General features: G+C 36.8%; 1 protein-coding gene across 50 annotated transcripts in view; it reads left to right on the plus strand.

Moving 5' to 3' along the window:
- Nucleotides 1-15,336, plus strand: part of camta1b (calmodulin binding transcription activator 1b) — a 698,990-nt gene that overhangs the window by 660,934 nt on the left and 22,720 nt on the right. For all 50 annotated transcript variants that reach the window (XM_087274121.1, XM_087274128.1, XM_087274115.1 and 47 more), the window contains one exon: nucleotides 14,889-15,049. In XM_087274121.1, the coding sequence (XP_087130247.1) occupies nucleotides 14,889-15,049 (161 nt within the window). The remainder of the gene's footprint in view (nucleotides 1-14,888; nucleotides 15,050-15,336) is intronic.

Consider the following 15,336-nt stretch of genomic DNA (forward strand, 5'->3'; position numbering starts at 1 on the left):
GGATTTTCCCCAGTTATGGGTTTCAGCTGCAAGAGCATGTGCTGCGTAAAACATATGCTGGATAAGTTGCCGGTTCATTCCGCTGTTGCAACCCCGGATTAATAAGGGGACTAAGCCGAAAAGAAAATGAAGGAATGAACAAAGCAAGGGTCTAACACGGCAAGGTGAGGAAATTGCGTTGTAAAGTTCACAGTACAGATAACCAAGACTCAACAACTGGTGTGTGTGTGCGTGTGCGTGTGCGCGTGTGTGTGTGTGTGTGTGTGTGTGTGTGTGTGTGTGTCTGTGCTGCTTTTAAAGTCCATGTAATCACTTCTGAACAGCTTCAGTTGTATGTCAGGAATCAGCAGGAAAACCAGAAAAGGTGTGAATGTGTGGTGCATGACAGGATTTGTAGTCCATATGTTGACAGATTTGTAGTCCTGAGTGAGAGTGAATGATTTCCAGATATCTACAAGCCTGGATCGCTGGTGATTGTGCAACCTGTGCAACCAGTCTATACTTACATTTAAACTAACATTTATAAAGACTACATAGAATTGTAGTCTTGCAATTGGAATAAATAAATAAATAAATAAATAAATAAATAAATAAATAAATAAATAAATAAATAAATAAATAAATAAATAAATAAATAAATAAATCATGCTTAAAATATATAATTTATCTAGTGCCTTCACTAAATCTCAAGGTTGCTTTATATTTAGCATTTCGCAAATAAGAAAGCCAGGAGGAAAAAAGCTCAAACCTAAACTTCACTCAAATGTATTTAGCATAAAATTAACATAATAAAGTGCATTTCCCCCACAACTTTAATGTGGAACAAAACAACTTCATTATTACTGCATCTACTGTGTCTCCTAGTTCTCATTAAGTCTTAGAAATCATTAAATTTGAACCATATTTCACTTTACATTACAGTAACGAGGGCTGATATTTACTTTACTTTAGGGAAATGGGCTTGTTTGTGCAAATTATGTAAACAGAGATAACAATGTTTTTTTTAATCATGCTTTTCTTGAATCTGTTTTATCCTTTACTTTGGTGTCATGGTTTGGGAGTCTCTCTGTAAAGAATAAAAACACTAAATCAGATAGTTAAGTGGTCCAGTAAGCTGACTGGGGTGTCACTATAGCCAATCTGGGGGCTGTGTGCACCAATCAGCTAAAGAGAATTACAAATTCAATCTGAAGTAACACTGCTCATCCCCTACACTCAGGGTTTCAGCTCTTTCCTTCTGGTCACAGGTTTTTTAGTATCAGGCTGTAAAACTAAACGATACAAAAAAATAAAATAAAATAACAAGTTTCACACTAGCAGCATTAGATATTTAAATAAGGCATATACTAAAGCAGAGGTGTTTCTGTGACTTGTATATTTGACATTTTATTGATTGTTTTATACATTTATTTGGGGAGGGTGGACACTTAATAATAATAATTCCTTAAATTCAGGGCTTGACATTAACTTTTTGGATCACCAGCCACTGTGGCTAGTAGATTTCCAACATTACTAGCCACTTGCATGCTAAAATGCTAAAATACTGGATTTAGATGTTGTGTTATGTCCACATGCCTCCTCATTCATTTAACTTCTGTGAGGCGATTGTGCTACCCAAAGCGCCATCGTGCTGCTTTCTTGAAACATGTGCTTTTAAATGATTATTCATGTTTTAATATGGAAATTATTCATAAATAACTTTGCCTCTTAAGTCATATTAATTTTCATAAATATTGTAATAAAGGAGTTGTCCAACACTTATACACCTTTTTTATGAGAACAATTGCATACCTTCATTCCAGTTGTACCATTAAAGATACAGAACAATATCATAAGAGGTCTTTTCTGTACCATATAAGGTACTACTTTTACAAAGGTCTTAAAACAGTTAAATAAGTGGTGTTCCTGGAGATCAACCTGCCTGCAAAGTTCAGCTCCAACCCTGATCAAACACACCTGAACCAATTAATTAGGACCTGAACAGCACTTGATAATTACAGGCAGGTGTGTTTGATATGGGTTGCAACTGAAATCTGCAGGAAGGTCGATCTCCAGGAACAGGGTTGGTCATGCCTGGGTTAAATAATAACCCACAGGTAATCCAATAATGGGTTGTTTTGGCACCTACCTGCTGTTGTTGTTTTTTAACCCAATCCATTGAGTTGTTAAGGTTAACTCAACAGTTTGGGTCACAAAAATAACTAATTTGTTGGGTTATTTTGCCAAAAAAAAAAATAGCTTAACCACTAATATCTCAAATATGTATATCATTTCTTCCAAAAAAAAAACTGTAGAAATGAACACGGAGGTAGAGAAAACGCTTTTATCTGTATATAGGCTATGAAGCGCACGTTTGTATCATCAAAATTAAGAGTCATCAAATTAGGAGTGCTGGTAAAACTGTAATTATGTACACATAATTATGTAATTGTAATTATGTACACACCCACTGTACATATCCATTTGTAATCATGTTTATTTATCTGCACACTTCTGATTATTAATAGCAATCTGTACATATATTCATTTATTGTAAATCTCTGTTCATAGCTAATATAACCTGTATATAATGTTCATAGTACATCCATCTGTAAATATCACCATAGTTTTTCTATAACGGCACTTTATAACTTATACCTGCACTTGCTGCTATCGCACTGCTGGTTAGAACTAAACTGCATTTCGTTGCATTGTACTTGTACATGTGTAATGACAATAGAGTTTAATCTAATCTAATCTAATCTAAGAAAAAAATGGATATAACAAACATGACGTGAGGTATTTTGATAAAAAAAATAACAATATTATTGCATTAGAGCTAAAATAAACTTTGTAACGCAAAAACAACATTACATACGCATAATAATAGAGCTGTTCTGTTAGTTAAATCAGTTCACTGTTGAAATTCAACATTTTAAACCCAACTGGTTGAGTTATTAATAAATAACCCAATAAAGTTTCAAAATTAACCAAACAAAGCATCAAATATTTTAACTCAATTAAACTCAACTCAATTTTTGTGTGTGTGTGTGTGTGTGTGTGTGTGTGTGTGTGTGTGTGTGTGTGTGTGTGTGTGTGTGTGTGTGTGTGTGTGTGTGTGTGTGTGTGTGTGTGTGTGTGTGTGTGTGTGTGTGTGTGTGTGTACAAAACTGTTCCTTAAGGAACATTATTTGTACCACCGTGTACCTTTTTTTCTGAGAGTGTAACCTAACCTAACAAACATCCAAATATTTTTTGTTGTTGTTGTTCATTTGTCTTGATGTACTTCGTCAAACTTTCACTGGACATTTTTTTACTACACTCTAAAAAAACACAGGGTTAAAAACTACCCAAATTGGGTTGTTTTTAACCCTATTGCTGGGTAAATATGGGACAGAACACATGAAGGGTTCAATTAACCCAAGGTTGTTTTTTATATCCAATAATTGTTTATTTTTACTTAAATAATAGGTTAAAGATCCAAAAATGCAAGCAAAAGATGACCCAGCAACTGTGTTGTTTTGACTTTGCCTCACTGAAGTACGGTGGGGGATGTGCAGCTTTGATTACAGGTGTACAAAAGATGCTAGTTTCATTTTCTTTTCGGCTTAGTCCTTTTATTAATCCGGGGTCGCCACAGTGGAATGAACCGTCAACTCATTCAGCCCATCTTTATGCAGCGGATGCCTTTCCAGCTGCAACCCATCTCTGGGAAACATCCACGCACACTCATTCACACTCATACACTACGGACAATTTAGCCTACCCAATTCACCTGTACCGCATGTCTGTGGACTGTGGGGGAAACCAGAGCACCCAGAGGAAACCCATGTGAACGCAGGGAGAACATACAAACTCCACACAGAAACGTAAACTGACCCAGCCGAGGCCACTGTGTCGCCAAAGGTGCTAGTAAGAAATGTAAAAATTCAGAAAGGTCTGACTAAGGGCTGCTATGACCATAAATCTCATTTTAATCGTCTGAAAATGCAAGGAATCTGCGTTTATGTTACACTATTTTCATTGCATTTAAACAAATTAGTATATAATATGTGGTATCCCAGTCAGCCCCTGCTGTGAGTTGATTTGACCGAAAGAGCTGGGTAAAACTACCCCTCTTAAAATAACCCCCAAATGCCTCAACCCAAGATTTGGGTAGAAAAAATAACCCCGTGTTTTTTAGAGTGTAATTTGTTTTTGTTTTTTTCTAAGGTAAGTGGTTGCAAACAGTTTATATGGGCCTTATTTAAACAAACAAATTCCATTTAGTAATGTTCAACTTCATTAGTTTGTTTAAATTCAGCTCATATAAACTATATGAGCTGAATTTGAACAAACTAATGAAGTTGAACATTAATAAATGAAATTTGTTTGTTTAAATAAGGCCCATATAAACTGTTTGCAACCACTTACCTTAGAAAAAATGTAGTAAATCCAATGAATCATTTTTCAGAGCACAGATAAGAATTGAAGCAATCCAGATGTGAAGCAAATCGTAGGTTCAGACGTACATACGCGAATTTTGTGAATGAAATGAAAACACGCTTAAAAGAGCGACCAGACGTTATGAGAGGAGATCTCGCAGCATGCCGTCTGCGTGCATCCAGCGCGTTATATGTGCGTGGCACTGAACGACACACCGCCTGGCCTGATTTGTCATAATGCAGAGAGGAGAAAAACAGTTTATCTGCAGCATTGCAGGTACTGAACCACAGGACAGAGGCTGAGAGGGGACGAGAGCAGTGAAGCTGCCTCCCGTTGACACAAATCTGTCGCGAAACCGGCCGCCACATTGTTCCAAGCGGTTAAAAGAGCGTACGCAGCGGCTCCATTGTGTTTCGCTGCCAGCCACTCCCAAAAGAAAAACACGTCCACATCCAACCACCACACGACTTCAGATTCGCGCGGTTATGGTCAAACCTCACAAGCGAAGTGCTTCGCGTCCGGACGCTGTCGTGAAATGCTATGAAATCGAAGCGCGTAAACAAAACACGCGGCGCACAAACAAACTTCGCCTTTTTTTCAACGCAGTTTGGACTGTGATGAGTGCGAGTGTTTGGAGAGCCAGCCGGTGGCGCACGACTGCGCGTAAAGCGGTGCGTAAAGCGCGTACCTGCGGCGGATGAAGCTCCGCGCGTCTCCATAAGCGAGCGGTGAAGAGATAAAGCATCGGCAGCAGCAGGGATGGGGAGGAGGGAACAGGAGGAGGTGTAGAGGAGGGGGACGAGGGGTCTTTATCTCTCTCCCTACACTCTCCGCACTTACACTTTGTTCTATTGTTGTTGGCTCCTGTGCCAAGCGGCTCCTGCGGTTAGTTTGACGCTGGATAAGAGGGAACATGTGCGAGTGACAGACAACACGTTCGCCGATTCGGGTTGGTATGCATTATTATTATTATTTTGTTTCATATTAGCATAGTCTATTTTCAGAAAGCGTGTAGTTCCGCACTCCAGGTGTCTGTTCTGTTAGCATTTTAAACGCTGAATAGATTTTAATCATCCCGATGCTGATGTTTTAGTGAGATATTCTGTGAAGTTTTGGGAAATAATGACTATATGTTTAAACCCCTGTGAACTTTAACCAACCCGTGTTCCCTGAGATCTCCAATGTGAAGCATGTGGGTTGAGTGAGTCAGTCAGGTGTAGTGCGTCTGTTTTCAGCACCACGGGCAGTGGACAGCGACAGTGATGCTGACAGGATCAGACTGGTGCCCTTCTTCTGATAAGCTCTCCAGAGGGAGAGGACAAATATACTGTGCCATGAAGTTGACCCTCTTTTTAGCATTGTTCAGAATCTAGTGCTGTAGTCAGGTTGCTTTGCTAGTAAATCATTCTGCCAACCTGTTGACAACTTTAGTCTTCACTATTATTATTACTATTAATATTATTAATATAAAGAAGAACTATTATAGTCGACTTATCTGCCCTGTAAAAATGCTGGATTCCACACAATTTCTTCATGTTGTCCCAAAACAAATCCATGAGGTTAAGTGGACTGAACATAAAACAATTCGGTTATCTCAAAAGTAACCTTAAGAACTATGTTAATGCAGCTTATTTTAATTAAGTAGTTTGAACAAGCAGCAACAATCCATTTATTAGTGTGTGTATGTGTGTGAAATTGCAATCTGCAATGCTAAATTCATAACATCGACCTCTAAGAGGATTTTAAGTCCACCGAGTAACTTGTGTGTATGTTTCTCCAGGCTATCTGCATGCCTTTACAAGGAAACAAGTAACTAGGTCACAGTAATCAACCCTAAATCTGAAGTTCAAAGTTCTTGTTCTGCTTTGATGAGATTTCCTGTGGAATTCTAGGAATCGCGGTCAGGGCTTGAGTCCGCTAATGGAGCGCCCACACAGATCTGTCTCATCTGTGCCGTTTTATTTGCTCTCGATTGAGATTAAACTTTTTTTTTTTTGGATATTCTCCATGTAGCCGGAGCTAAATTGGATAATCCGAGCAAGTGCTGTTGTGCTTACTTTTACTTTAGTGTGTAATTAGGGTTTACTACTCTCTCCGGAGAGTCTGTGTTTTCATTTTGTGCGTTGACTTGCAATGGTCATTCATAACAGACACCGACTACTTTTTCAGTCAGTTTAAAGTCATGTTTTTTTAATAGGTGGATTTAATCTAGTATTTTAAGTAACACTGTTATTAAAAGTCTGTTACTTGAAGATGCATATGCAATAAAACCTAACCAAACTCAGAAATGAAGCAATAAAACACAAACAACAGGAGCGCTTTTGTTTCCAGTGCTCTGAGTCTTTGTCCTGGGAGCTGTTTGTTTTTGTTTAGTCTGAGGCACTTCATATCTCCATTCGGAGATATTGAATGTGACTTTGTTGAACTGTTTGTAAGATGCTTTGCTTTAGATGAGAACCTTTTGTATATGTTTAAAGGGATTGTAGCTGACAGAAAAATCATAGCGTTATCATTGAAGCCTCACCTGTTCAATTCTATCCCAAACAAGCAGTCATGATCTACCAGATCCACCAATGTCCATGGTATTACCAGCTGTTATCCCAGCTTTGATTTCTGTGGTGAGCTAAATCCCCTTAAGACAAAAATCATTGCAAGTTATCAGCTAAATCCTGTCGAAAAGGACATTTGATTTTCCATTTCTATTCGATGCATTTATGGCAACGGACTTACAGAGGATATCAGTCTGTTATAGATTTAAAGCAAATCCTTGTGGAAATGCTCAGCATGAGCTCTGGTTATTTTAAACTCTAAAAAAAAATTTAAAAATGAGAGTCAATAAGCTCTCCGAGCTCAGATGTCGCAAATATCGGATATGCCCAGGAGGGAAATTTTTATAGCAATCATCCAGTTGTTCGATAAGTCATTGAATCCGACACAAACATTATAAATATCCGATTTTCTCAGCTCGCTATTGCATTAGACTTTATCCTTTTAACTGTTTGACATAAGATGCAATTAGTTATTACTGAATAAATGATATTAATACATATATAATGTGCTTTTCTTGAACTCAATGTGCTACAAGATATACAACACATAAATAATGCAGCTTATATACAACAACCAATAAAAAACGATACAGATTTGCAAAAAAAAATCCCAGAGGCAAGCCAAAAGTCTCACCACAATCGTCAATAAAACAATAAATATGCAAAGATTGATTCATTTTCCTTCGGCTTAGTTCTTTATTTATTATTTATTCCACAGTGGAATGAACCACCAACTATACCAGCATATGTTTTATGCAATGGATGCTCTTTCAGCCACTATGAAACATTCTCACATTCACACACTCATACACTACAGCCAATTCAGATCATCCTATTCACCTATGGCGCATGTGTTTGGACACACAGAGCACCCCGAGGAAACCCACGCCAACATGGGGAGAACATGCAAACTCCACACAGAATTGCCAGCTGGGTCTCAAACCAGCGACCTTCTTGCAGTGAAGCGACAGCTGAGCCACACTTAAATAGTAATAATAATACATTTAATTTATGATGTGCTTTTCTAGTGCTGTCGCCTCACAGCAAGAAGATCGCTGGTTCGATCCTCGGCTCAGTTGGCGTTTCTGTGTGGAGTTTGCATGTTCTCCCTGCGTTCGCGTGGGTTTCCTCCGGGTGCTCCGGTTTCCCCCACAGTCCAAAGACATGTGGTACAGGTGAATTGGGTGAGCTAAATTGTCCGTGGTGTATGGGTGTGTGTGTGTGTGAATGTGTGTGGATGTTTCCCAGTGATGGGTTGCGGCTGGAAAGGTATCAGCTATGTACAAATAAGTTGGCGGTTTATTCCGCTGTGGTGACCCCGGATTGATAAAGGGACTAAGCCGACAAAATAAATGAATGAATGAATGAATGAAAAAGTGCTACAATATATACAACAACAAATAAAACACAATACAATTTGGACACACAAAGCACCCGGAGGAAAGCCACGCTAACATGGGGAGAACATGCAAACTCCACACAGAATTGCCAGCTGGAACACAAACCAGCGACCTTCTTGCAGTGAAGCGACAGCTGAGCCACACTGAAATAATAATGCATTTTATTTATGATGTGGTTTTCTTAAAAATAAAAAGTGCTACAATATTTACAATAACAAATAAAAAACAATACAGATTTGCATAAAAATCCAAGTAACAAGCCTAAAGTTTCACCACAATAGTCAATAAAACAATAATTATGCAAAGATTCATTCATTTTCCTTCGGCTTAGTCCTTTATTCATCAGAGGTTGCCACAGAGGAATGAACCACCAACTATACTAGAATATGTTTTACACAACGGATGCTCTTCCAGCCACTATGAAACATGCTCACATTCACACACTCATACACTACAGCCAGTTCAGATCATCCTATTCACCTATGGTGCATGTGTTTGGACACAGAGCACCCCGAGGAAACCCACGCCAACATGGAGAGAGCATGCAAACTCCACACAGAATTGCCAGCTGGCCCAGCTGAGACTCAAACCAACGACCTTCTTGCAATAAAGTGACAAATGAGCCACCTTTAAATAATAATAGCATATTTTATTGACTTTGAGCTTTTCTTAAACTAAAAAGTGCTACAATATATACAACAACAATTAAAAAAACAATACAGATATGCATAAAAATCCCAGTAACAAGCCAAAACTCTCACCAGAATAGTCAATAAAACAATAATTATGCAAAGATTCATTAATTTTCCTTTGGCTAAGTCCTTTATTTATCAGAGGTCGCCACAGTGGAATGAACCGCCAACTATTCCAGCATGTTTTACTCAACGGGTGCTCTTCCAGCTATGAAACATTCACAAACACACACACACTACAACCAATTCAGATCATCCTATTCACCTATGGTGCATGTGTTTGGACACAAAGCACCCGGAGGAAACCCATGCCAACATGGGGAGAACATGCAAACTCCACACAGAATTGCCAGCTGGGACTCAAACCAGCAACCTTCTTGCAGTGAAGCGACAGCTGAGCCACACTTAAATAATATTAGTAATACATTTAATTTATGATGTGCTTTTCTTAGACTAGAAAGTACTATAAAATATACAACAACAAATAAAAAACAAAACAGTTTTGCATAAAAATCCCAGTAACAAGCCAAACGTCAATTAATAAACAATAAAATAAGCAAAATAAAACCTATTTTCAATAGTAGTCATCTTCAGGCAGTGAATAGCCGATATTTGAAGCGAATTATGGAGTGTTATTATTTATTATTTTCATCGTAGAGCACTCCAAGTGCTTCAACCCGGCCTTCTGCGCTCGTTTTTCACACTTTTACCCAATATGCAAAAGCAACGGCGTCAGCAGGTGCAGTTTAATGTGCAATAATCATTCCTAGCCATATGGACACACTGTCAAACGCTTGTTTAATTTCTGATGACTCTAAAGCCCCGTAGTCTCTTTATTACCAATCTCAGGAACAATAAAACCGCAACAGCTCTTCAACAAGTGAGTGATTTTGAGCCCCTGTTGCGCTTGTAGCTGTAAAGTGGTGCAGAAGCCCCCACTCTCAAGAGCATGATGCAACTGTGATGAAATAGAGAAACCGGCTCGGGCTCTCTGCATTAGGATATTACCATGAGATACTCAAACATCCAGCGAACAGAGAGTTTAGTCCTCTCGCTCAAGGCTCGACCGCATGAGGTCCGCTTGACCGGGAGAAATTTCATCCAGGCCAACAGTGAAGACTGATGTAACATCAGCTGGAAAACGGTAACTCCGATTGGCAGTCTGTTTTTATGGGAGGATGTTTTCTTTTGGTACACCTTTGGATTAGTTTATGCTTCATCTTTGTCGGTGTGTTTGTGAAGATTGTTAGGGGATACTTTGGAAAGCGGTAAGTCTGATTTAAGCACACACAAACACAAGATTTTATTCATTGAGTTGGATTTAGAGTTCTGTTTTTATTGAAGAGCTTTAGCCTTCTTTAAGTTAATAATTAAAAGTTTAGCTTACCTGTTGGAGATTATATCATTGCATGATTTTAGCATGTATTGAGTGGGAAAATATGCTTACAGGAGACTGTATACAGGTGAATTCAAGGTATTAGGACTCAAGTATGACTGTATGATGTTTGATTTTTGCATGTGTTTAGTTGTTGTCTTTGGAGCTTTTTTTTTAATAGGAATTCAGGTAAAGCGGGCCACCTTTTTACATTGAAATTACTACAAAAAAAGGGGTCCACTTTACCTGAATTGGTTTTTTTTTTCTTAAGATAACAACTTAATATATGCAAAAATCAAACATTATAAACAATTAAAATGTTTTTTAAATGTCTTTATAAAATATGAATAGTAATTCAGGTAAAGTGGGCCACCTTTTACATTGAAATTGCTACAAAAAAAGTTGTCCGCTTTACCTGAATTCCTTTTTTTTTTTTTTTTTAAGATAACTTAATACATGCAAAAATCAAATATAACAAACAATTAAAGTGTTTTAAAAATCTCTATAAAATATTAATAGGAATTAAGGTACAGTGGGCCACCTTTTTACATTGAAATGACTACAAAAAAAGTGGTCCACTTTACCTGAATTCCTAATATTTCTTAAGATAAAAACTTAATACATGCAAAAATCAAACATCACAAACAATTAAAATGTTTTAAAAATGTCTTTATAAAATATGAATAGGAATTCAGGTAAAGTGGGCCACTTTCGTAATGACTAAAAAAGTACCAAATTCCTATTTAAAAGAAAACTCTTAAGACAACAGCTTAATATATGCAAAAATCTAAGACCAGTGATATTTGTGACCAATTACCAGATACCTAGAATTCACCTGTAAGCATATTTTCCATCGCTTCGCTAGTAAACATGAGTTAGGTCCGTGTGTGTGTGTGTGTGTGTGTGTGTTTTGAAATGCTGCCCCTCAACAGTTTGAGGTTTGACACAAAGCGTTCTGTTGCCTGGCTAGTCTGCCGGCGTCTGATTGGTCGTCTCCAGGCTGCTGGAGGTGTAGTAGAGCGTTGATTATGTCACAGCCCTGTTGTAGAGCAATTTGGTCCCTCCTCCCCTTTTCCCCTCCCCCAGCCTACATGAGCGAACGTGTGCCGCATTCTGAGTGGAGAGAAAGAGAGCGAGAGAAAGAGAGAGAGAGAGACAGCCAGCCAGCAGCAGGTGGAAATGACATCATCTGCACTGCACCAACACTGCAGTAGTGTTTGAACAAAGCTGCACTGGAGCTCCACTCCGAGCTGCTCTTTTTTTTGTCTGCAAGGGTGGATGTTTGTTGGAAAAAAACAGAGGCTGATGCGTTTTTTTTGTGAGCGTTCATTCATTAGATTTGAGTTCGCTTTCATTCATCTGCTTTGAAACTGAATTGGTGTCAGTATGGTACTGTATGTGCGAGGAATTGGTCTTGATTCGTCTTGTTTTGATGCCGTTAATAACAAAATAACACGTTATGAGCTCGAGCGCACACAAAAAAAAAATGTCAAGTTTCCAAAAAGCATGTTGTTTTTTTGTCTTTGTTACTGTTGTTTAAGTAGACAAAGGATGTGCAGGATAGAGACTGTCTCACATAGACTGATGTATATGGGTCAGTGAGATTTAACAATGAATGGAAGTGATTTTAAAGAATAAAAATAGAAAAGAAATGTCTTTTTTAAATATATATTTTTAATTGTTTCTTTTGTGCATTTAAAAAGTCAAACAATTTTCTATTTTTTATTCTCATTTACGTTTTTATTTGCATTAAATATCACCATAATTTATCTTATTCAACATGTTTTTGTTTATTAATTCATTCATTCATTCATTCATTCATTCATTCTCCTCCTCCTGTATACTGTATATACTCCCATCAACTAGGCGTACAATAATAATGTAACAATGCCTATGGATCAGCACACATATCCAGAAAACACATTCAAATTTATTCTCCTCCCACTTAATCCCTTACTTATCACAGTGGAATGAACCGCCAACTATTAAAGGAAATGTTTTACACAGCGTACGCCCTTTCGACTGCAACCCAGTACTGGGAAACACCCATACACTCTTATTCACACACACTCATACACTATTCAGTTCATCCAATTTACTTATACAGCATGTCTTTGGACTGTGGGAGGAACCGGAGCACCCGGAGGAAACCCTCGCCAACACGGGGAGAACATGCAAACTCCACACAGAAATGCCAACATTTGTTTTCATAGTTTTATCATTTATATTTTGTGCATTTAAAAGTAATTCTATTGGCCTTTTTTCCTTATGTTTTTATTTCATCAATATCATCAACATAATTTTTCTTATTCAACATATTATATTTGCATAGTTTTATAAATTAGATTGCGTTTATAATGTATTTTTGAGAAATTAAAAAATATATATTTTGAATATATTCAGTTTAATTTGTTCATTTGTATTTCTGTAGCGCTTTTACTATGGTGATTGTGTGTAGAATGTTGCAGGAATTCTAGAAATTATAGTATATTAAAATGAAATCCCCATTACATTTCAAGTCTGTACTGTGCATTTTGCGATGTACAAAGAGTAAACAATAAATGTAAATATTTTTTTTATTCATGCCAGTGATATTCCACCTCTTTGAAAAACCTACTAGGGTTAAAACATTTCAATTGCAAGCTCTTACAAACAGTCTTCGAGATGTCTGCTGACAAACTGATTTCAGAAAAAATTAGCTGTTTCTTTGAAGTAGGGGAAGATTCATAGAACATATATATAACAACTATAACAGGCGTACAATAGCAATGCAAAAATGCCTACAGAACAGCAAACATATCTAGAAAACGTTCAAATTTCCTTCGGCTTAGACCCTTTCTCAGGGGTCACCACACTGGAATGAACCGCCAACTTATCCAGCATATGTTTTACATAGCGGATGCCCTTCCAGCTGCAACCCAGTACTGGGAAACATCCATACACACTCATTCACACACATATACTACGGTCAATTATAGCCCATGTCTTTGGACTGTGGGGGAAACTAGTGCACCCTCGCCACCACAGGGAGAACATGCAAACTCCACACAGAAATGCTAACTGACCAGCTGGGACTCGAACCAGCAACCTTCTTGCTTTTAGGCAACACTGGGCCACTGTGTCGCCCCACATATTCAAATCACATAACTAAAAAAATGTATGAAAATTAATAAAAAATAAATAAATAGATAATAAAAATAATAATGAATTAAAATATTAAACATTAAATAATGATAAAATAAAAAAAACATAATAATAATAATACAATAAAAAATACATGTTTACAAACACACAATTTAGATGATATTCATATATGGTTCTCAAAGATGATCAAAGTCCTTCTGCTAGCCACAAATGATATACAGCTGAAGTCAAAATTATTATTTTTTCTACTTCAAATATTTCCCAAATGATGTTTAACAGAGCAAGACATTTTTCCATGGTATTTCCGATGTTATTTTTTTCTGTAGAAAGTCTTATTTGTTTTATTTTGGCTAGAATTAAAGCATTTTTTTAAAATAAATAAATAAATTAAAAAAACATTTAACGTCAAAATAATAATCACACTGAACTGAGCTAAACTGAACTGAACTGAACTTAAACAAATATTTCCCAAATGATGTTTAACAGAGCAAGACATTTTTCCATGGTATTTCCGATGTTATTTTTTTCTGTAGAAAGTCTTATTTGTTTTATTTTGGCTAGAATTAAAGCATTTTTTTAAAATAAATAAATAAATTAAAAAAACATTTAACGTCAAAATAATAATCACACTGAACTGAGCTAAACTGAACTGAACTGAACTTAAACAAATATTTCCCAAATGATGTTTAACAGAGCAAGACATTTTTCCATGGTATTTCCGATGTTATTTTTTTCTGTAGAAAGTCTTATTTGTTTTATTTTGGGTAGAATTAAAGCATTTTTTTAAAATAAATAAATAAATTAAAAAAACATTTAACGTCAAAATAATAATCACACTGAACTGAGCTAAACTGAACTGAACTGAACTTAAACACTAAAAAACTTAACTACACTGTTCCAGTTACTATGACCATTTATGTGAAGCTGCTTTGACACAATCTACATTGTAAAAGCGCTATACAAATAAAGCTGAATTGAATTGAATTGAAAAATAATAGTTCTTCAAGGTTTTTTTTTTCTGATTGACTGACAAAACAACCATTGAAAAACAAAATACTTAACTAATTAACATAACTTGTCTAGTTAAGCCTTTAAATGTCACTTTAAGCTGAAAACTAGTGTTTTGAAAAATTATAAATGAGTTATTGAAACTATTATGTTTAGAAATGTGTTGAAAAAAATCCTCTTTTCATTAAATAAAAATTGGGGAAAAAAGTACAGGGGAGCTAATAATTCTGTAAGATAGTCTCTCCTGTCCTTGGAATCTGTATATATATATTGCATTATTAATTTGATGTCTAAATTCTTCTTGTGTTTTATGCAGATAACCAGTTCAGAATGTCCATCCTGGAACGCCTAGAGCAGATGGAGCGAAGGATGGCAGAGATGGCCGGTCAGCAGCAGCAACAAGGTGGAGGAGGAACATCCGAAAGTGGTGGAACCACAACCGGAGAAGGAGGAAGAAGCAACTCTGAACAGGCACAGGTATCAAATCTTCACTCAGGATTCATACAGGTCATAGAATTTTTGAAATATCATTTAAAAAGGTCTATGGCTCCTATAATGTTATTGGAAATACTAAGGGAAATCACTAGGGAAATATTTAAAAGGAAAAAAAGTCACTGGGGGGCTAATAATTTTGACATCAGCTGTAGGTCATGAAAATTCAGCATTGTGGTTAGTTAAAGTCAAAGAATTCACACTCAGGTTCCCACTCTTTCATAAATTACTGGACATTACAGTTACATTACATACTGCTTATAAAAATTGAC

This window comes from Danio rerio, chromosome 11 (genome assembly GCF_052040795.2).
Source record: "Danio rerio strain M-AB ecotype USA chromosome 11, GRCz13ab, whole genome shotgun sequence".
Lineage (NCBI taxonomy): Eukaryota > Metazoa > Chordata > Actinopteri > Cypriniformes > Danionidae > Danio > Danio rerio.